The sequence below is a fragment of the Pimephales promelas genome, chromosome 13, assembly GCF_988280905.1.
Source record: "Pimephales promelas chromosome 13, fPimPro1.hap1.1, whole genome shotgun sequence".
Lineage (NCBI taxonomy): Eukaryota > Metazoa > Chordata > Actinopteri > Cypriniformes > Leuciscidae > Pimephales > Pimephales promelas.
Window position 1 is genome coordinate 33,389,242 of NC_142781.1, and position 24,274 is coordinate 33,413,515.

Consider the following 24,274-nt stretch of genomic DNA (forward strand, 5'->3'; position numbering starts at 1 on the left):
CTGTCTTCTATTGAAGGTCTACAGCCTTAATCTAATAAATGTAACCTGATGTCACCCAACATGGCAAAGAGAGAGAGTCTGCGAAAGAGATATATAAAGAGAGGACACTGGGAGGATTTAGAGTGAATATAAAAATAGGAATCATATATACAAGTTTAAAATAGCACCTGATGAAATATGTGGAGTCGCGTTTTAGGTGAGAGTTCAACAGGACTCTCATACTGTACTTTACGCAGTTCTACTGCACTGAAATTTGCCTCTTTTCTCGTCTGTTTCACCTGTGCCAATTTAATTTACATTTTCCCACAGTCCTAAACACCATGTCAGAGGTCAAATACAGTCAGTCAGTCGGTCAGTCATTAATGCAAAACAAACACAGAAAGGATGAACAAAACCCCCGTCTTTATGCAATTATGACTGTGGAATGTAGTGGATGATCATCAGAATCAGGTATTCTAGAGAGCTGTGGAATATATAACTTTCTGTGGAAGATGCAGACTGTAATTCCAAATTATTGTGATGGGGTCAAAATAAATTCAGTTATTAATGATGATAAATACTTTGTGGTATTTTGCAAAGCTGTAACCGCGGATGGATGGACGGACGGGTGGATGGGTGGACGGACGAATGGGTTGGTGGATTGATGGACGGACGGACGAATGGGTGGATGGGTGGATGGACGAATGGGTTGGTGGATTGATGGACGGACGAATGGGTGGGTGGGTGGATGGGTGGATGGACAAATGGGTGGGTGGGTGGATGGACGAATGGGTTGGTGGATTGATGGATGGACGAATGGGTGGGTGGGTGGATGGGTGGATGGACGAATGGGTGGGTGGGTGGACGGACGGGTGGGTTGGTGGATTGATGGACGGACGCGTGGGTGGATGGGTGGACGGACAAATGGGTTGGTGGATTGATGGACGGACGAATGGGTGGGTGGGTGTTTGGACGGACGAATAGGTGGGTGGACGGCTGGGTGGATGGATGGATGGACGGGTGGGTAGGTGTGTGGGTTGATTGGGTGGATGGACGGGTGGGTGTATGGGTGGACGGACAGGTGGGTTGGTGGATGGATGGACGGACGAATGGGTTGGTGGATGGATAGAAGGATGAATGGGTGGGTGGGTGGACAGACGGGTGGTTGGGGGGATGGATGGATGGACGGACCAATGGGTTGGTGGATGGATGGACGGACGAATGGGTGGGTGGGTGGACGGGATGATGGATGGATGGGTGGACGGACGGGATGATGGATGGATGGGTGGACGGACAAATGGGTTGGTGGATGGACGGACAGATGAATTGGAGGGTGGACGGACGAATGGGTTGGTGGGTTGGTGGATTGATGGACAGACGAATTTGGGTGGACGGACGGGATGATGAATGGATGGGTGGACGGATGGGTGGACGGAGGGGATGATGGATGGATGGGTGGATGGACGGGATGATGGATGGATGGGTGGACGGACGGACGGGTGGGGGGATGGATGAATGGATGGATGGGTGGATGGATGGGTGGACGGACGGGTGGGTTGGTGGATGGATGGGTGGGTGGATGGGTGGACGGACAGACAGGATGATGGATGGATGGATGGACTGATGGGTGGGTGGGTGGACAGAGAGATGAATGGATGGATGGATGGATGGATGGATGGGTGGGTGGATGGATGGGTGGACGGGTGGGTGGATGGACGGGTGGACGGACGGGATGATGGATGGATGGGTGGACGGACGGACGGGTGGGGGGATGGATGGATAGATGAATGGATGGGTGGATGATGGGTGATAGATAGATAGATAGATAGATAGATAGATAGATAGATAACGACTGACAGACACTAAGATAGAACAAATAAATGACAGACAGACTGACAAAGTGACAGAACAACAGACAGACAGATATGGATAGATAGAATAAACGACAGACAGACAGATCGATAGATGCGGATAGATAGATCCGGATAGATAGATAGATAGATAGATAGATAGATAGATAGATAGATAGATAGATAGATAGATAGATAGATAGATAGATAGATAGATAGATAGACCTTGTCAAGTCAACGTTATAATAATAATTTTAGAAAATAGTTTCAGAAACAAACGGCACTATGAATGCAATGACAAGCCTTTTCTCATAAATGGCTCTGCTATCAGGAACATTCTTTCCGTTGCACAAACGGCTCCTTCAAAATCACCTCCTTCAGAAAGACATCTGCTGACCCAGAATGAGAAACACTCGTTGTGTAATGACTTCAGCGTTCGCTTCATACACGCTTTGGGAGTCATTTATATCACAGCGCTCGCTTTTGTCCTGCCTGGCTGTGATCGATGAGTAAATGTTACTGATAAGCATGTTTTCTTATGGCCGTATGTTTCTCCTCCAATCGCCCGTCACAGTGGGCGAATGACCAGATGCCTTTCTGATGGAAGGAAGATGATGTCATTTCCCATGTACAGTTAAACAGGGGATGAGTGATCATCAAGCTCACGTATCACAGCATGAGTAATTTTACATCACACTAACAGCATTTATAATGATTCTATAGTCATTTTTGTTGGAAAAAATAATTACTGTGCACAATTAGACCAGGAGCACGTATTAATAAAGTGAAGAACATCAATTTTGATCTTGTTAATACTATTTACGTGTATTCAAATCACTTTAGATTTAAAAGTTGCGATAGTCTTTTGTTTCTAGTGACGTTATCAGAGTGAAACGGCTTCTGGAACAAGACCAAATGTGGGCGGGACTTGATTTGGTCTGTGGGGAACTGATTGGATGGTTGTGGTTTGCTATTGGTGGATGTCATGTGAGTGACAGGTTGCCCCGCCCTCGAGCCAATAAACATGTCAACAGAAAAGAGAAGAGATGTCCCTGCAAGAGGCAGGGGAAAATATTTTGATTAAAGTTTATGAGCCACATAAATTTACAAAACATTAATCTGCATTCTGCACGGATAAATTATTTATAAAAAAAATACTGAAATAATAAATAAAAGGCAAACAAACAAGAATTGTCCGTTTTTATTTCATGGTGACTTTAAAGAATAAACTAAACATCTTAGTAATTAGTAGTATGTCACAATCAGGGAACAAAAAACGATTTCCAAGAGTTTAGCAGAAAAAGCGCAAAGCCATGAGCGAGCCCAGATCTCTCGGCGGCTGCAGTAATGCTTTTGGCTCACTGCCGTGTTTTCTCTGACAATAGGTGTGGGCTGCAGCGGAGAGATGATCTCACCCGAGTCTGCTTTAGCTGCGATGATATAATGTTAATCCTACATCCCACGGCCGTGTCCCTTTTAGAGACACACACACCCTTCCAGGAGGAGTAAAGACACAGCCTTGAGTACTAACAGGTGAAGAGTTTCAACTTTAACACATGCCCCATGTCACCGCTCGTACGCAACTAACAACTTCCATAAACACTTTATGTTTAAAATGGTTCCTATAGACATAAAACGTTTCCAACAAACTACTCTAACTGTGCCAGTACCATGGTAAAGTCATTATATCACATGGATATACAAAGGTACTTAAACCTTTTAATGGTATATCCTTCAGTATTTAAGAAAATGCTCACCAAGGCTGCATTTATTGGATCAAACATACAGTAAAATCAGTGATACATTACAATTTAAACTGTTTTCTATGTGAATTTATTTTAAAATGTAATGTATTCCTGTGACCAAAGCTGTATTTTCAGCATTATTACTCCAGTGCTCAGTGTCACGTGATCCTTCATGATGATTTTCTGCTCAAGAAACATTATTAGCCAATTTGAAAACAGTTGAGCTGCTTAATTTTTTTATTTTTGATTCTTTGATGAATGGAACAGCATTTATTTGAAATACAAATCTTTGTAACATTTGAAATGTTTTTACTGTGACTTTTGATCAATTTAATGTGTCCTTGATGGATATAAGTATTTTATATACAAGTATTTTATATATATATATATATGAAGAGTTCAGATGCAAAAGCCTCTAAATACCATTTGAAATTTTCTTCTTTAATGATGATTTTTATCAAACTTGTATATTTAAGTTCAGTAATTTCACTTAAATAACAATTAATAGGTAATTATCATTGCCATTTAAGTGAAATCACTGAACTTAAATATACAAGCTTGATAAAAATGATTATTCTAGAAGAAAATTTCAAATGGCACTTAGAGGCTTTTGCATCTGAACTCTTCATATAAAGACTGACCACAAACTTTCGATATAGTATTTACAGTACATTGTTTCCATAGGAACTGCAAAGAATACCATAGATGCCCCAAAACATTGTGATGCCAATGTAGTTTGAAATCTCTATGTTTGAAATAGTCTCTGGTAGTGTTGAAATATTTTCTCTATTCTATAGAAAACAATTGTAGACTTAGTTTGAATATAATAAAATCCACATGTGTTTTTAAGCCCTGATGGCCTAAGTGACTGTGACCACAAAGGTCAAGATGTGAAGTTTGTCCATAGTCAGGGATTTTCTGGTAAACACCTGACGATGTGAAAGAATAAGACCGTTGTTAAGAGGTCACGTGGAGGAGTTGATTGGCCTTGGGGAATGTTACATTTTGCCTATGAGAGAGAGTTGACCATCAATAGGCAGAATGCCACAATTAGAGAGAAAGGCAAAAGAACTTAATGGTGGTGAATCTTACCAGACGTTATGTCACTTGGTTATCGCGGAATAACATAAGAAAAAAGTATAATAATTGTGTCAAGGTCAAAGAAAAATTCAGGCTTTGTTTGGCTTATTTTGATTTCCACAACAGTGGCCATATTCATATACCATGGTATTACCATGGCCTTAGGTAATGTCATGTTACCATACACACATTTATATCATACTTTAAAGGGATAGGTCACTTTGAAATTAATTTTTGGTATGTTATAGCTTATCATCAATGTGTACTTACATTTCCGAGTCATTAAATCATGTTTAATTTGGACTTCTCTGTGCATGCTCTTTGAGGTGGTGACCATAGACCTCCATTATATGACTGATAGACAAGAACGGTTTGACCTAGAACTATCAAAATTGAAACTATTGCGGAAACAAAGACACCTACATCTTGGATGCCATTGGGCCAGTTGTTCAAAACATTTAATCTGGATGAAAATGATCCGGATTTGGAAATCCCATTTTTTCCTATCCAGGATCAGGTAATCCGTCTTACTTTTATGCCGCTTTTTCAAAGCAACATTGGACTGGATCACCCTGATCCAGATACACAGTTTTCAAGATTACTAAATCCGGATTACCAGTGCTCTAAATGGGACAACATATCACAATGTGGGCTACCGGCTATGTAAAGAACAGGTAGAAGAGCCAACATGGGGTCACTGTAAGTGTTTCTTATTTTGAGACAAAACACAAATGGGGACAAGATATTTTTATTTTATTTTTACTTTACTATACTGAATAGCTTAATTGTTAGCCTATGTCTACTTTATCACTGTTACAACGGTTACACAAGTTAAGCACAAAATATAAATAAAAGTATATACACTAAATGATACAAATTGACCAATATTAAAGTTTTACTACATTTTCTTCCTGAAATCCACCTTGAAATCCTACCCCCTGTTGGGATCAGGATAATCCTGTTTTTTTGGATCAAAGTTATCCAAATCCCACTGACAAGTTTTGAACAACACAAACTGAAGGTTTGATCCAGATTAAAACTAGGATTGGATTCCTTGATCTAATCTGATTTCAGATTCCTTTTGAACAACCCATTTTCAAGATTTGATCCAATCCGATAACCAAAATCCGATCAGCTTACCTTTGAACAACTGGCCCTAAAACTGTAGTATTACCATGGTACTTTCCCAAGGTGTTTACGTTAAGTCTTGGTAAAGTCATACTGACAACAGTATTTACATGGTTCTCTAACAAATACATTTTTATGTACACTACGTAAGTGTATGTTTTAGTAAACTCAATAAAGAGCGATGGCAACATTTAGAACCTGCATACTTTTTGTTAAAAATAAACTAAACATATGTCAATTAACTAAACAAAGCATCTAAACAAGCAGCCTCTGTTTTGTTGTCATGACGATGACGAGCACCAAAAGTAGGAGAGGAGGCTTGTTGCCGTTTCTCACACGGTGGTGCAGAATTAGAGAGCTGATGTCATGTACCGTGTCTTATCAGGTCATTAGTTCAGACGCTAACTGTGGCAGATGAGTCAAAGGAAACACTGGGCCAATCATTCCTACGGGCACGGAAGAAATCAGACACAAACTACCGCCAAGTGACCATAAAAGTGTACTGAAAGTATAAATACAGAAATCATACATCATCAGTGCCACTGTTTACATAACAAAGTACCACGGTATTGCATGGTGACGTCACATCAGGGATTCCAACATTATTTGCAATGTTCTTCCTGAGTCTAAACACAAGCACTCTGGACTTCATCTCTTCTGTTTCTCCACAAACTGAAATGTTTAGACAGACTCTAAAGTCCAGAGAGTCTTGAGTCACACAGGCTGATTTAAGACATCATCTCTGCCACCGACGAACTTTAAAGCGCTGTAAAGGTGCCAGTCGGTTCCCCTGGGCCCGTCACAGAGGAACTCCTTCAGTAGGAGAATCTGACTCTTACAATGAAGTCAGAGCCCCACAAACCTCGCCGTTACATGGTCACCATGCACATAAACACAAATAAATCTCGATTCTTATACTTCCTGCTAAAGATGTGAGGGGTTATTGAAGTTAATAGATGCCTAAAAGAGTCCCGTCTTCAACGGAAATCTGAAGAGATTGTTTTTTATCCGGTTCATCTGCCAGGCAAAACTGATAAATCTGTATGCTTATAAAATGTAGCGGGGCATGTTGTCACACTCTATAGGGTGAGTTAACAAAAATTACAAAAATAACCTGTTGATTGTAAGCTTATTTTTAAATTTTAACAGTGCAAAACAAATCTAAATTAAATGGAAACACAAAAATGTTAGAAAAAATAAATCATTTTGGTATTAATTAATTGGTATTATACACACACACATATATATATATATATATTTATATATCTAAATAGCACTATATATATATATATATATATAAAATCACATTAATCACATGCTTAAATAATGTTACGTTTTGTTTTTTTTTGCCAGCCAAAATTATATGATATTTTTTCCTTTAACATTTTTACTTTTCACACACACAAACACATGTATACACACACACACACAAATATTTTGATTTAAAAAAAAAAAAACATGTGACATTTTAAAGAAGTGCACAACATACCTTTTTTATATGGTCCCAAGTTACAGGTATCAGTTCACAGATGACTTTGTGTCAAAGTCAGCGAAGACTTTAAAACGGTGTCAAAAGAAACGTCCACTTTAATGTCCATCTGTTCCTGGGATAAACCATCACAAAGACGCTCCTTCTTGCTGTCCTGCCTTTTCGCTGTCTTCTGCTCCTACAGAGACTGTCCAAGCACTAGCGGTCTGTGAGAACCGTATTGTCCTCTGTCCAAGCCGGAGCGAGCAGAATGACTGAGGAAAGAGAGATAGAGAGTGACCAATAAGAAAGAAGGTAGAGATCTGGTTGATATCACTCAATCTCACTTCTTTAGCCTTCTCAATGTCCTGGATGAGGGCAAGACGGGACAGTTTAGACTGTCTGGAGAGACCCCAAAGTCCTTTATGTCCTGACCCGTGAAGCCGTGTGTTGACTAAGAGCTAATTTTAACTCATGCGCTCAGTCTCTCGTAGCGTTTAGCAGCTGAGGGGGTTGAAACAGACGTCTGTGAACCCTGCTGACAGCTGGACCACAGTATTCCTCCAAATGAGGAGAAGACTGTCATAATTACCCAAGCAGTTGCTGGGAAAGAAATGAACTTTCTAACTCAGGTAGATACAAAACTCATATATCACATTTCATCACAAAAACCAATATATATATATATATATATATACATTATAAAAAAAAAAAATTAAATAAAAAGTAGAATTTAAAAATAAATTAAATAAAAAGTAGTATATATATATGTGTGTGTGTATATATATACAGTATATATGTATATACACACACACACATATATATACTACTTTTTATTTAATTTATTTTTTATATATAAAAATAAAGGATAGTTTTGAGCTGTTATTTTTTTTGTATTTTTACCATAAAAATAAAGCATATTTTTGAGCTATTCATTAATTAATTCCTTTTTTTCAATTGTGAAATTGTCATGACAATTAACCATATTTTACCTCAAAATTCAAATGCAAAAAAAGTTAAAAAAAAAGAAGTAAAATATTTATGCATTCTGTTTGCATTTTTTATCCTGCATTATATTTATTCTAAATAAAAATGAAAATATAAAATAAATAAATATTAGACTTCATTATCTTAATGCAAAGTTTATATTTTATACAGGTTTGCTTAGCTTCATTTATGCTCTACTTGTATATAAAAAAATATATATTTGTATTAGTATTTTTATTTTATTTTTTTTTTCCTGGATTTACAATAAGGATCACTACAGGTCATTCTAAAATGGAAAAGTAAAATATCTTTATGAGATTTTTTTCCGATTTATGATAATGAGAATTGGGGTGATCTACATTTCTTTTATATCTCTTTTTTTTTGCATTTGAGTATGGGGTAGACTGTGACTGAGACATGTTATTGTGAGATTCATTCACTACACTGAAGCATGTAAACTAAATTTTTGACAATGCAAAACAAGCAGAACCATGGTCGAGACACAACTTACTCCCTGCCTTCTGGCAAAGTCTTGCAAAAGTGCCACAAGCGTGACAGCAGGTCATGACAAACACTGACACAGAAGTGTCAGAAATGTCACAGAGTCATTTAAACAGGCTTGTGTTTACCGCTCAGTTAGCTACTGTTAAGCTGTTTGGCAACAACACTTGTTGTCTTGCAACACATTAGCCATGTCGAGAGCACTTCAAAACATTCATTTCTTAAGTGTTTGAAAATCAATCTCCTTAATTCACAGAATCGTATCTACATCATTCCAACCAAATGGCACACAACTTAGACAACCTTTCAGAAACAAAAACAAAAGTATAGCTGCAAGCAGCAATTATCGGGGTTTAAGCACTTTAAGCACATGTAAAAAGGTATTATATTTTATTTAGCAAGCCACCATCTAGAGATCATAGATGGAGAAAAAAAGACCATTTACAGACAATTAACTAAGGAAATACGTTTTTTTTAATGGTTATAGCACCACTTATGGTCTTATCTCCATAAAACGTTACATGCTTGTTTTATTTAGCTAGTATCATGTGCTGCTCATCTAATTTTGTGAAGTTCTGAGTTTTCGTTTAGTATAATATAGACTTTTGAGTATATTTTGCAATGCCCATTTTCTAAATGACCCTGTTATATCTATCCAGAGGGTACATTTACATGTATGCATTTGGAAGACGCTTTTGAATAAAAGGGTATAATTCATCCATGTTTTATCAGGAAAAACTAAATGTCTGTGATCTCATGCACATGAGTGTTTGTTAACTGAATCAACTGGCAGAGAAGTCCAGATCAGAACAAATGCAATATGTTACAAACAAAACATTAGAATGTGCACAACATCACCCACAGATGTAAATATGTCAATCTTGGTCACATAAATGCAGCATTTCTGTGAATCTACAACACAGGACATCATAAACATCACATGGACAAGAATGCTAGCAGTGACTGTGGGCGGCACTGAAGCATTCCTGCATATTATTTCATTTTAGAGAGTTGTAATATGTAGATTAAAGTACAACAATGAAACAGAAGACTTATTCACCGGATACTGAGCTCATTCGGACAGAGATTCGATTGTCATTTTGTTGACCATATGGTTTAGAGTCTAAATGGATGGTCAACAAAATGACAACAGTGCAAAACAGCGCCCTCCACTGGCCGCTTTGCCAACCAAAATACAAAAAGGCCGCATTTGATTTTTTGGGGGTTACTAAATAGTAATGATACGATATATTTCTAACTTCGTCCACTAAATCAAAAGAAACAAGAGTCATGAGGAGTCACTTTACCTGTAGATATCATGTCCATGTCATGTTTATCCTCCGCAGATGCCATGACACACTTTAAAAAGGGCTTTAAGTTCATTTAAGGAAACCTTGTGTCTTTCACATTAACTCCCGGTTCTTGTCTTTAGGTTGACTGAAAAAAAGAAAGAAAACAAGCAGCAAGAGAAAAACACCAGTCAACCGACTTTTCACATTTCCGGGTTTCTCAGAAGCAGAAGTCGTCATAGTTAGGGTAAACATTAGTGTTTTCACAACTTTCACAAAGAGGAAAAAAATAGAGAGAGACTAATAGACAGTCAGAAGAGAGAAAGATGTCAATGTAAATATTTTTTTTAATAAATGAAATGAAAATATAAAAACCATTGCAGGATTTACGACGCTCATCATGTCTGAGAAAATGGCGGCGCGTTCGAGATTAACGAACTACATTTCCCAAGTCTCTCCGAGGCGTGCGGCGTGACGTCAGCACGGCTGCTGTCAGTCAGACAAAGACAGTCACTCAGTCAGTCAGGGCGAGTCTTCCTCACAACATCACATAAAATATCATCTTCAACACCTGACAGAGCGCATTAAATGATCTGCTGCGCTGAGATATTGTGTATTTTCCTCATTCCAGGTAAGAAAGGGAATTTTATTCCCGAGGACAATCAGTTTTGTGCTGGCTCGTGCTAAGCTAACTAGCCGCCTGCATAATTTAGTTCGTTTTGTTTATCTTGTTAACAACGCGCTTCGTGGTTTAATTTTAATCGGCATATGCATGTAGTTTAAATCAATATAAGCTTGTTTACCTGTCTAGATAGTTTATAAAGTAATCTAATCCCCAGTTAATTAGTTATTTTGCCAGTTTTCCCAGTGTGAAAGTGCTGAACTCGTGTATTTAACGTTATGTATGCATATTCTTCATATCAAATATTCATAAACAATCATGCTAATACCCCATTGAGTTTTATATATTTACATGTGCTGTTATTTAAACCCCTTTTGGTGTATCTTTGCAGAGGTCAGGACACAAATGAGTCATGCAAAACTTGTTGTTTATATAGGTTGAAATAGCCAATTTGAGTTACTTTATAAGCGCTTTTTTAACATGTTTAATAATGTGTATGTGGTGTGCACGCTGGCTGCCTTTTTCTAATGCTGGATAAGCAGTTATTTTTCATGCATAGAGATGAAGGGCGTAGATCTGTGCATTTATCACCATCATATGACATGCATTTAGAAAATAACCATATTTTTAACACTGTCTGGGCTGTCTAATGCAATGCACGGATGGAACTGATTTAAATGACCGTGATTTGTCAATAATCCTCATCGATCATGAGTTTGCTGCATGGAGTTGTTCTGATCTGCATTCATAACTTGAGTTTTCAGTGTCTGTCTGAGGATGCATGGAAAAATATTTATTTCCTCTTGTTTGCATGCTACAATTTATAAAAAAAACTCCTGGTTGTAAACCCTGGAGCTCATTTGCAACACCTAAACAAACAAGCATGCAAGTAAGCAGTCAAAAAAATAATTTGTCCCCTTTTGTCAGTGTATTTTAACTTGTGATGTTTTGGATATTGCAGGGTTTAAAGGTTAGATTTGCATGTTTAAGTCTGTAATATGTGCCAAACCATAACTCTCAAACTAGCCTAAGTGAATGATTATTTACACACAGTTAACTAATACTAATGTGGAATGGTAAATGGAAACATGGCGGATGTCGATCTGTTGTCAAATCAAACAAATAAGTTTTGTATAGTGCAAAAACCCTGCATAATTGTGTTGCATGACGTCCACGTCTGCATGAGTTATTAAATGAAAAGAAGAAGGGCACTTGGATTCTCATGTGGGTTATTATTTAAAGCTTTCAGTGAACTCCTTTGACTTGCCTGGATGCAGTCAGATGAGCTGATGCACGTGTGCATGCGGTGCAGGTCTAAAGAGCCCTGCAGTGAACGCCTGCAGTGTTTAATGCTCCAGTGCAGGGTTTACACGAGCACCAATGCAGCAGGGCGTATGGGTGAAACCCCGTCAGAGAAGCATCGCATGCATGACACTGTGAGGGACGCACTTTTTTCATTCTGTATCGCTTTCATTGCATAGCCTCACAGCGATGTATTTTTAGAAACCCACAGTGGCTGCCACGTTCCTATCTCAGACTTTTATAAGGATCATCTGAGATCTAAGTGGAAGCAATTATGCCGTACAAGAGCTCACTGAGCCTTTTTTTTAGTGGCAAGTGCTTTGGCTACAGCTGTGCAAGGTTAACGGTTAACCTGTGCAAATACAGTAGGGCTGGAATAATGCCACATCGGTGAGGAATTTCACAGCAAACCAGCAGCGCAACTGGGATGGTTAAGTTATAGGAGTTACTAAGTTGCCACAAGGGCTCTGGGTCACCAGTTTGTTATTAACCTTTCCATCCATTTTTCTGGGAACTGAAGCATAAAGATAAAATAAAGCAGTCACATATCACTACTTGACATGATAAAATAGCAAAAAATAGTTTTAACATGCAGTTTATGTTCAGTGTAAGTTCAGTGAGAGCATGGTTAAAATGTAACATATAACCTGGTTGGCTAGTCATCTATTACCGCCTGGTATTAATAGACCCATGCATAACTATTAGCTTAATATAAAACCATGCGCTCTAGATTAGGAGGTTAAACAAAACATGCTCCATATTTGCATTCTGCGCTTTAATCTGGAGTTACATAAACTCCATACTCATCCGTCATTGGGTGGTATGGTTTCCTTGACAACAGCGACAGTAATTGCTCGTGCTTGCTGATGAAAGCCGTCTTGGATAAACAGAATTTTAAGTAGGTCAGATGAATCCTGCTTTTATCATCATAACTCGACTGCCATGAGATGGCGGAACGCTTGAAATTATAATTAATTTGTCTTGAGATCTAAGTGAATTGTGGGCTTGTTCAGATTCAGAATAGCGCATTTCCTACTACAGTAAGCGAACGAAACCCGGCCTCGATTAAAAACATGCAATGCATTCGACCTTCTGTTTCTAACGTGTTCAGAGTAAAACAAGTGACTTTTAAACCGTTACCCAGTTCAATAAGTACAATTCGGTAATTGAGTGAGTCATTGGATTGATTCATCTGTAACTAATGCCTTTAAGAGTAATTTGTGAATCTGTTTTATTAAAGAGATCCAGTGCATGAAAGTCATTTATTTAAAGGAGTTCACTTTTTTTTTTTTTAATTTTGCTGATAATTTCCTCACCCCCATGTCATCCATCCAAGATGTCCATGTCTTTCTTTCTTCAGTCGAAAACATTCCAGGATTTTTCTCCATATAATGGACTTCAATGGGGTCCAAACGGTTCAAGGTCCAAAAGACAGTTTCAGTGCAAACTGTTCAAGGGGCTTTAAACGACACTTGACGATGAATAAGGGTCTTATCAAGCGAAACGATCACTCATTAAAAAAAAAAAAAGTTTAAGTTTTATAAGCTCAAATGGTCACCTTGCTCTGTTCTGTACGTTCGTGACTCTCCTGCTCAAATCGTTTATCAAAATGAACAAATCTTTTCCAGAGTCAACTCGTTCATTTCGTTCGCTGAATGAACCAAATGACACGAAAAAAGATTTGTTCATTTTGATAAACGAGTTTGAACAGGAGAGTCACGAATGTACAGAACAGAGCAAGACCATTTGAGCTTATAAAACGTAACCTTTTTTGTTTTTAAATGAGCGATCGTTTCGCTTGATAAGACCCTTATTGATGGTCTGGAATCGTTTAAAGCCCTTTGAACAGTTTGCAGTTTGCACTGAAACTGTCTTTTGGACCTTGAACCGTTTGGTTCCCATTGAAGCCCATTATATGGAGAAAAATCCATGTTTTCATCAAAAACCTTAATTTCTTTTCGACTGAAGAAAGAAAGACGTGGACATCTTGGATGACACGGGGGTGAGTAAATTATCAGCAAAAGTTTTTTTTTTTTTTTTTAAAGTAAACTACTCCTATAAGTGTTTAAAGGTTCAGCAAAGATGCTGAATTACGGTACAGGAGACACTGACTTAAACTGACTGTGCAGATATGCTCAACCTAACAGATCATTCAGATCATTAGGATCACTTCAGATAGAAATACCAAGGGTGAGTCCACTTTTAGCTACTCTGCTGGAACCAGCGATCAGATGTGCTCCTACAGTCAGTCACATTCAAATCCAGACTCAAAACATCTGCTTATCTGCATCTGAGCACTGTGTGTCTGACTGATTACACTATATTTTATTTCTGCATTCTCCGTTTGATTCTAAACTGAGCATTGATTGATATGAAGAACCGGTGTTTCGCACTAAATCCTCTGGTGGAGTTTGAGAGGGATTAATTCATGACGGTCGAGGGAACACTGTGGTGACTAGTACAAATTACTGGTCTGGACGGGTACATACTACACAGATTACTAATCTGGTGGGCTCAGATAATCCACAGACTGTCATGGGGAAATAACAATAGGGAGCATGCAGTATGTAGTACTATACAGTATACAGTTCACAGACTTACAATTTTGAATGTAGCTTTAGTTTGTTTCTTCTCCTATAACGTCCATTGTAGAGCCAGACCGATATATCGGCAGGCCGATATTATCGGCCGATATTAGGCATTTTCCATCGGTATCGGCAGTTATAATGGCCGATAAATGAATATTTCAAAAATAAAATAAAAACGGACGAAACACGCTTGAACCATGTCATGAGTGTGGTTAGTTGTATAGTTTGTCCACCAGAGGGCACTCTACACCGTCCCTGTTAGCAACACTAGTTGAGTTGGTCGAGACATAGATTGCTTGAATAACAATTAAAAGAACATCCCCATCAGTTCTCTTAACTCAAATTAGCATGACAACATTTGTGATTATCATGTCCAGCTTTGCTGCTGTTAAATAAGCCGAGAGGTGAAGCGAAATTAGCTAGTAATAGTTACGTTACGTTGTTACAGTGTAGTTGATTGACTGTCCCTTTAACTTTTGACAACGTGACTGAAGTATTTCTTTAATAGCGCGTGACAGTTAAAGCAATGAGACGTATCATCTCTCCTTGGCCTGTTATATTGAACATTTTACAATTTGCAGTATGACGTAATCCATTGCTAAATTATGGCTCATTATAGACTAGCTAACCATAAAGCTAGCTAATGCCACTATCATAAGTCTGTTCTGTTGGGACAATAATAGAAACAAGTTTCTTTTTAAAATGCATTTTCATTTTATTTTAGTTAAAACTCATAAATAACTACAAATAATTAATGTTAGGGAAATCTGTTAATGTTTTGTTGCGCGTTTCTGAAATAAAAAAATATCGGCCGATATATCGGAATATCGGATTTTAAAACCAAAAAATATTTGTATCGGTATCGGTCTTCAAAATCCTTTATCGGTCGGGCTCTAGTCCATTGTTGCACACGTGATTGTGTATTGAGCTACAAATCAGCAATAACGTTTGTTCGTGTGTCCCATCAGAATGTCTCACTACACAGATGAGCCACGCTTCACCATCGAACAGATCGACCTGCTCCAGAGACTGCGGCGTTCAGGCATGACCAAACCCGAGATCGTGCACGCCCTGGACACCCTGGAGCGACTCGACCGCGAGCACGGGGACAAATTCGGCCGGCGCGCACCGTCGGACTCAAACGCCACCACCTCCAGCACTACACCCACCTCAAATAACACTAGCAGCGCCGCTTTGGCAACTTCCTCCACCACTTCCACAGCGACGCAGACGCAGTTCCACGGGAACTTATCGCCATCGCCCAACAACAGTTACGCTACATCTCCGCCCGCCGTTTTACCTTCGCCGGTGTCTCTGGTCGCCATGGTCCAGAATGGGCGGGACGCTTTGGCGGCCACACCCAATGGGAAACTATCACCGAACCGTTGCCCGGTAAACAGTGCGGCGGCAATGAGGTCGTACGTGCTGGAGGGGTCAGAGGAGGACCTGGATATAGACGACAAGGTGGAGGAGCTCATGAGGTCAGTGCGGGTCAGGGTTATCGTAGTTAACCTAAATTGAAAACATTCACAACATTTTCATGCTTGAAATAAAATTAACGTTAACTGATCGCGAGCACGGGGCACATTAGCTAACATAGCTAACATAGAACACGTTTAAGTATATAATATGTGTGTATATATATATATATATATACACACACACACACATACATATTATATACTTAAACTAGTTCTATGTTAGCTAAAATTGTCAAAGCAACATTTTCATTTAGTCTAACTTTATTTACTAAAATAACTGAAACTTTAATAAAAACTCTTAGACTATATTGTTGTTGTTTTTTTTAATTCCTATTTAAAAAGTTTTTTTTAACAATAGGTAATATTAAGCATGTTCTAAACAGTATTTTTAGTTGTACTAGTGTTTGACCTATATGGATTTTGAATAATTTTTTACATAAATATTTGTATAAAGTTGCCCATAAATAGAAAAATAAATTGATGTATTTACTATTTATTTTTAAATAAATACATTCGCAAACATTTTAGTTGCAGTCTGAAGCCCTGAGATAAATGAACCGAAATTTTTTTTTATAAAAATTATATTAAATAAAATTGTCCATAATAATAAAAAGAAAAATTAATTTATGTATTTACTATTTATTTTTAATACATTTGCAAACATTTTAGTTGCAATCTGAAGCCCTGAGATAAATGAACCGGAAAAAATAAAAAAATAAAAAAAATGATATTATAAAAATTATATTAAATAAAGTTGTCCATAATAATAAAAAGAGAAATTCATTTATGTATTTACTATTTATTTTTAATACATTTGCAAACATTTTAGTTGCAATCTGAAGCCCTGAGATAAATGAACCGGAAAAAATAAAAAAATAAAAAAAATGATATTATAAAAATTATATTAAATAAAGTTGTCCATAATAATAAAAAGAGAAATTCATTTATGTATTTACTATTTATTTTTAATACATTTGCAAACATTTTAGTTGCAATCTGAAGCCCTGAGATAAATGAACCAAAAAAAATGATATAATATAAAAATTATATATATATATATATATATAAATTATATTATATGTCATATTATCCACTTCAAGCATTACAATGATCATAAAACTCAAGTAAATCCACTTCACTAACTAATTACTCTTCGAAAGTGACACCATAGACATACAGAGCAACCGCAAAACAGAAGTTCAAACACAAATTCCTAAAGATGGCTGTGCACTTGTTTCTCTGCCGATTAAGGTCTATACTGTAAACCCAGAAACTATAATAGTATCTCTGATATTAAAATATCTCTGGTGTACTGTGGGTCAAAACCAATTCAAACTCATTCTGACCTGAATTTAACACCATCAAATAGTGATTGTTTACCAGGTGTAAACAGAGTCATTTTGCTCTGAGCCAATCTTATGAGTTTGATAATCTTCACATACGTCATGTTTGTGTCCTGTGATGTGTGCAGGCGGGACAGCACCCTGGTGAAAGAGGAAATCAAAGCCTTTCTGGGCAACAGACGCATCTCTCAGGCTGTGGTGGCTCAGGTCACAGGTCAGTCATCACCCTATTACCCCAGTTTGTAAAAACATGCAACAATTACAGTAATGCACATACAATGTAAACTAATGGGGTTAGACATTGCACTTTGAATATATATATATATATATATATATATATATATATATATATATATATATATATATATAAATAATAATATAAAAATAATATAAATAATTTTTTTTTTTTTTTGAGCAACAATGTTTTGCTGTGGATATTCGTGCTTTTGGATCAGATTTCACTGGAATAAACATTCAAATACGCACAATTTTAAAATAACAGCCACAAGCCAAAAACATTGGGATGGATCTATTACAAGGCTCGGATATAAGGACTCAAGGTCATCATTTGCAGACGTTTTCAAGTCTTGCTAATTTCAACGTTGAAGTAATTTTAAGATGTGAAAGAACTCAATTCAATAGATGCTTTTCCATGCACACATCTGAAAGTCGCCTCATTACTTTTGCATTACAAGGTTTCAGAAATGTTGTTAAAATATGCAAATAATCCAATTAAATATGCACTCATTTGCATAAAAAGCAAGAACAGGTGAGGACAGAATAATGTGCAACAGATTTGATCATAAATACTAAACAGAAATAGAATTATGAATGTTCTGTCTCAGATGACCTGTCGTTTTGTCAGTAATTTGCTATTGATTTGTGATCTCTTTCTCTGTCAGGCATCAGTCAGAGCAGAATCTCTCACTGGCTCCTTCAGCAGGGCTCAGATCTCAGCGAACAGAAGAAACGAGCTTTCTACCGCTGGTACCAGCTTGAGAAGACCACGCCAGGTTAACAAACTTCACTCGCTTTCATTTTACTGTAGGTTGGTAGATCCACAAAGATAAGCTTCAATCAAGTACAGGCTGAAAAGTTTGAGATAATGTTTTGTTTTTGCATTAAATTGATCAAAAGTGGCAGCAACGACATTTATAATGCTACAAAATAATTCAATTATTTTAAATAAAGACTGTTCTTTTAAACTTTCTATTTATCAAAGAATCCTGAAAAAAAGCATCACAGCACAACTGTTTTCAACATATGGATCATAATCATCAGATTAGAGTGATTTCTGAAGGATCATGTGTCTGAAGGCTGGAGTAAATATATTCAAATAGACAATATAGCTGTTTTTACTGTATTTTTGATCAAATAACACATACATATGAAGAGTTCAGATGCAAAAGCCTCTAAGTGCCATTTGAATTTTTCTTCTAGAATGATAATTTTTATCAAGCTTGTATATTTAGGTTCAGTGATTTCACTTAAATGGCAATGATAATTACCTATTAATTGTTATTTAAGTGAAATTACTGAACTTAAATATACAAGTTTGATAAAAATCATCATTAAATAAGAAAATTTCAAATGGCATTTAGAGGCTTTTGCATCTGAACTCTTCATATATATTTTAACGTAATGAATCAAAAACATACATGTGTATTTTCAGGTGCCACACTAAATATGCGACCCACCCCTGTATCTCTGGACGAGATGGAGTGGCGTCAGACTCCGCCCCCCATAAGCTCCGCCCCCGGAAGCTTTCGTCTGCGCAGAGGAAGTCGATTCACCTGGAGGAAGGAATGTCTTGCTGTGATGGAGAGGTGAGAGAGATGTCTGAAAAACCGTCAATGTTAGGTCTCAATAACATTTCAAATTAGGAATAAAATCTGACAAACACAGTATTATAAAATTCCCTTTTTTAACTCCAATCATGCCAACAAACAGGCTGTTTATAGTATAGAAATGGAAGCTATCTGTTCGAAATAATGCATTTCTTTGGTTCTCTCCTCAGTTATTTCAGTGATAATCAATATCCAGATGAAGCCAAACGAGAGGAGATCGCCAACGCCTGCAATGCTGTTATTCAGAAACCAGGTCTGAATCTGCACAGCTGTGTTAGTTCATCTATAGTGTGACAGATAAATGTCACGGTTGCATTTTTATTCTCGCAATCATCTCTGACCTTTCAATCTTTTTTTCCTGCCTAGGAAAGAAGTTGTCTGATTTGGAAAGAGTAACGTCTTTAAAAGTCTACAACTGGTTTGCCAATCGACGCAAAGAGATCAAGAGGAGGGCCAATATTGGTAATGTGTTTTTGTTGATTTATATTAGTTTTAGCATAATTGAGATGCTATTATAGCTTTTATTAATATTTTGAATATTTTTTGTCATTTAATTTTAATTGTAAACTTAATAATAAATGAAAATAAAAGGCAGTGTTTTTTGTCATTTTTTATTTTTTTATGTTGATTTATTTTATTTCAGTGCATTTTAAAAATATATTTTTAATTTTATTTCGTGTTTATTTTATTTTTGTTGATTTATTTTATTTCAGTGCATTTAAAAAAAAAATCTTTTTAATTTTATTTCATGATTATTTTATTTTTGTTGATTTATTTTATTTCAATGCATTTTAAAAATATATTTAAAATTTTATTTCATGTTTATTTTATTTTAAATAATGGATTTTTTTTAATGGTTTTAGTTAATTATAATAACCCTGATTTATATGTAGTAAAAGACATTTGACTTAATTGTCTTAACGAAGAAACTTGAGTCAAATGAGTGAGGAGTTTACTGGTTTCGTTTGCTGATATTCGTTTGTTGTGGTCACTTAGTGGTTTTTAAAGAGTTTCAGATGTTTCATGACAGGGTCTTTTTTCCAAGAAGCCACAATTCTGGAAAGCCACGGGATTGATGTGCAGAGTCCTGGAGGACACTCCAACAGTGACGACATCGACGCTAACGACTACAACGAACAGGTGAGAGAATCAAACGACTCGGATTCATCATCTAACACAATTATTAGAGCTGATCTTCATTCAGATCTCTTTACAGGGTTGTGACGTTGCCTATTTTGAAAAAAGAAGTTTGAACAAACCTTTTGGTTACTACCGTCTGGAGCCCACCTCACCAACACAGGTATCACATGAAGACCATCACACACACTTTATACGTGCAAATAATCAAAGCTCAAGATGGAGTTACTCAAACACTCTTAAAGAAAACTTTAAAAGGTACAGAAGCAATTCTAAGGGTCAGAGAGTGCGAGCAAAAAAATAACCCTACGTGCCTATGCCATTGGGTAGGAGCGGAGCCAAAACTTGTGCACGCCGCAATCACATGGTTACTCCAGTTTTTTTTTTTTTTAAAAGCCATAAAGTAAGGAACTGCTTGTATTTATTTACATTGCATTTTGTGTTCATGTTAATGTTATTGTATCTACAGTATATATTTACAACTTTAAATATTTTTTGTTTTTTTATCAAAATGTTCTTGTGGTATTGTATGAAAAACATAAGTCAACAGCTTTACACATACACTCACTTTGTACTAAAGGTAAATCCAAAATAGTGATGTCACGTTCTAAGCAGAGGGATGTTGTGCAACCCTTTGAAATATAGCCCACACATGAGGTAATAATCAATATTTCAGAATAATTCAAACTCAAGATATTGATGTGTGATATCCGAGTTTGAATTATTTGACTACAAATCTCGCCTCATCATTCCTCCCAGTGATTATACTAAATATTTAAAAAGAGCCATTCTTTTGAACGGCTCTTTGAAAGGAACGGATCGCCAAGATCCGGATCCCCTCAAAGAGCCATAAATCCCATGGCGTGAGCGGAGTCTCTCTGTGAAAGCGCACTGTTGGCCCGCACTCGCATTGAATATGGGTAAGGACATAATCAAATCAAGAAATAACATTATTAAAAATCAAAACATTAACAAAATTTACTCGTACTTTAGTCGTATGTTTGCATAGAATTAATTTTGAACGCTATATTATCTGCTTTCTAAATCTGAGGTAAATTATCCGTGGCACAGTGACCTATTTTTAACTAAAAATAAATAATGTGTACTCATAACCAGTGTAATTTCTTCATTCTGTCAGCCGCGACGTGGCAGAAATAGGAACCGTTTCTAAATTAGAAACTTCGCGTCTGGTTAGGACAAAAACTCTGATTAACATGGAAAAGATACCTTTTATCGTGTGTCGCGGCGTTGCGTGTAGTTAGGACACGGTGTTATGCCCATTCGACACAGTGATTGCAAGAGCTGATCGTTTACTTTCCATCTAATCTATCCAGACCTTAATATGTGGCCTTGTTAGGAGATGATCAACAATATTCGCTTCACCTTGACTGGTCATAATGTTTTGGCTCATCGCTGTATAATAAAGTGTAAACATTTATAATATTACAAATAGAGCCAGACCGATATATCGGTAGGCCGATATTATCAGCCGATATTAGGCATTTTCCAAACTATCGGTATCGGCAGTTATAATGGCCGATAAATGAATATTTAAAAAATAAAATAAAAACAGACGAAACACGCTTGAACCATGTCATGAGTGTTGGAGTTGTATAGTTTGTCCACCAGAGGGCACTCTACACCGTTCCTGTTGGCAAGCTAAACACTCATAGCTAACCGTAAAGCTAATGCCAATATCATCAGTCTGTTCTGTTGAGACAATAAAAGAAACAAGTTTCTTTTTAAAATGCATTATCATATTACATATTATTTTAGTTAAAACTCATAAATAACTCCAAATAACTAATGTTAGGGAAATCTGTTAATGTTTTGTTGCGCGTTTCTGAAATAAAAAAATATCGGCCGATATATCGGAATATCGGATTTTAAAACAAAAAATATTTGTATCAGTATCGGCCTTCAAAATCCTTTATCGGTCGGGCTCTAATTACAAATTACATAAATGTCATTTTGACCAATGCAAGTGCTAATCAGTATTATATACCAATATATTGCTTCAATGAAATGTAGTAATTTGCTTGTAAATCTAAATGTGATTTACATTTTAGCCTACTATAAAAAAAGAAAGAATGCATTTAGTATTTTTATTACCTGAAATTGAACGTTTCAGTTGCTAATTCACGTACTTGTCTCTTTAAGGATGACGCCGGCAATCACGCAGACCACCAGGACCCCATCTCTCTCGCCGTGGAGATGGCAGCTGTCAATCACAGCATCCTCGCCCTGTCCCGTCCGGGAGCCGTGGCCAGCGAAATCAAAACAGAGGCACTGGATGATGACTGAGAATCGATGTGTGGATGTTCGCAGACGTGTTCATGTGGCAACGACCAAATCAGCGCTCTGTCTCAAGCTTTTAGATTCTAACATCGCCTGCCATCAACACTCCTGCTGAACCACTAAACCAACCCAGAGTACATGACAAGCGGAAGGTTGTTCCTACGGCTGACCCAAACCTCATACCTCATATCAGTTCCTTTAACTCGTAATGTTCGTGTGCTTCCCTGTGTCTGTGCTCCAGTGACTCTCATCGCTGTTCTCACGGATACGATCGTTCGAGAGAGAGGCGAGTCTTATAGCAAAATGACGTTTTTAAACGGCAAAGCTGTATTTTATTTCTGCTCTGGGTCCATGATGAACTCTTCCATTCCCATTACAGATGCTCTCAGTTAACTGCTTTAATGTTTCTACTTTCCTTTCGCATGCCATTTCATCAAGCAGCAATCGGGTGAGTCTCATGAAAACGGTCTACAACACATTTCACCACAAATGAAAGGGAGAGAAAATATTTTTTTTTTTTAGAATTCACAGAATAAACAATGTTTTGAGGATCGCTAAGATTGTTTTTAGGATATTTTAAAGCAGTTGGGGGGGGGGGGGTATACTTAAATTTAATAGCATTTTCCTACTTTTTAAAATGCAAATTTAAAAATTCAAATTAAAAAATACAATTTTGGGGGAAAATGTGCATAACTGGCATACACATTCCTTTTGATTTGCTGGTGAAACATATGAAGAGTTCAGATGCAAAAGCCTCTAAATGCCATTTGAAATTTTCTTCTTTAATGATGATTTTCATCAAACTTGTATATTTAAGTTCAGTAATTTCACTTAAATGGCAATGATAATTACCTATTAATTGTTATTTTAGTGAAATTACTGAACTTAAATATACAAGTTTGATAAAAATCATCATTAAAGAAGAAAATTTCAAATGGCATTTAGAGGCTTTTGCATCTGAACTCTTCATATCTAGGATGTTTTGTTGTTGTGAGATTCACCCAAATGCATTAGAATGAACTTTTACATGCAAAGGGGGAAAAACTGAATTATAATCATTGTGAAACTTGAAAGAAATGGTTAAATAACAGCCAAAGCGCGCAAAGTTATTCTGTGCAAAAGCTTAAGTCTCCTAGACTCTAAATGAACCTGCAGACCGCTAGCGTTCGACGTCCAGCATTACCCTCAGTCATTTAGCATTAACGCATTATTCTTATGTTTGTATTTATTTAACGTTTATGTTTTTATTTACGTGCAATTCACGCAGAGTCAAAACCGAAGCATCTGTTCTCATTGTGTTTAGATATTTAGATCTAAAGATGTCGACGTGAAATATCATTCCTCTAAAATGTCAAAACTCCAGTGCATAAATGACGCTGCGTCCACAAGGCTTTATTATTATTATTATTATGAAATGACTTCAGAATTTCACAGTGTTCAAGAGAGACTGACTAATAAATGTTTCCTCGGCTGCCACGGAGATTCTGAGAGTCTGAACTCTCGTCTAGCGTAAGCTTGGTTCCAAAATGTAGCTTAATGTATTCAGAAAAGGTTCTAAAAGAACTTTATTCACTCGCTGGGCTTCATTTATTTTATATAAAAAATAAACAAAACGAGCAGAACGAATAA

At 36.9% G+C, this 24,274-nt stretch overlaps 2 protein-coding genes across 4 annotated transcripts in view; one reads left to right on the forward strand and one right to left on the reverse strand.

Moving 5' to 3' along the window:
* The window catches only part of filip1b (filamin A interacting protein 1b), a 31,290-nt gene extending 20,783 nt beyond the window's left edge, over positions 1-10,507 (reverse strand). Inside the window, exons 1-3 of the mRNA XM_039690190.2 lie at positions 10,403-10,507; positions 10,046-10,175; positions 7,272-7,525 (exon numbers count right to left, since the gene is read on the reverse strand). The gene's annotated coding sequence lies outside the window, so the exon portion shown is untranslated. The remainder of the gene's footprint in view (positions 1-7,271; positions 7,526-10,045; positions 10,176-10,402) is intronic.
* Positions 10,503-23,402, forward strand: hmbox1b (homeobox containing 1 b). Of its 3 annotated transcripts, none has more exons than XM_039690193.2 (10): positions 10,503-10,658; positions 15,508-16,020; positions 17,492-17,577; positions 18,266-18,376; positions 19,036-19,189; positions 19,381-19,463; positions 19,577-19,672; positions 20,241-20,350; positions 20,427-20,510; positions 22,508-23,402. In XM_039690193.2, the coding sequence occupies exons 2-10, from the start codon at positions 15,509-15,511 to the stop codon at positions 22,649-22,651; spliced, it is 1,380 nt and encodes a 459-aa protein (XP_039546127.1). In that variant the 5' UTR covers positions 10,503-10,658; position 15,508; the 3' UTR covers positions 22,652-23,402. The 3 variants fall into 3 exon arrangements, with proteins under 3 accessions (XP_039546127.1, XP_039546128.1, XP_039546129.1); XM_039690194.2 differs by having other exon boundaries at positions 20,256-20,350; XM_039690195.2 differs by having other exon boundaries at positions 20,259-20,350.
* Positions 23,403-24,274: the final 872 nt, after the last annotated feature.

Coding starts and splice junctions, on each gene's coding strand:
- hmbox1b (XM_039690193.2), top strand. CDS start 15,509: ATGTCTCACTACACAGATGAGCCACGCTTCACCATCGAACAGATCGAC. Junction 19,190..19,380: donor TGTCTTGCTGTGATGGAGAG/GTGAGAGAGATG, acceptor TTCTCTCCTCAG/TTATTTCAGTGATAATCAAT. Junction 20,351..20,426: donor CTAACGACTACAACGAACAG/GTGAGAGAATCA, acceptor ATCTCTTTACAG/GGTTGTGACGTTGCCTATTT.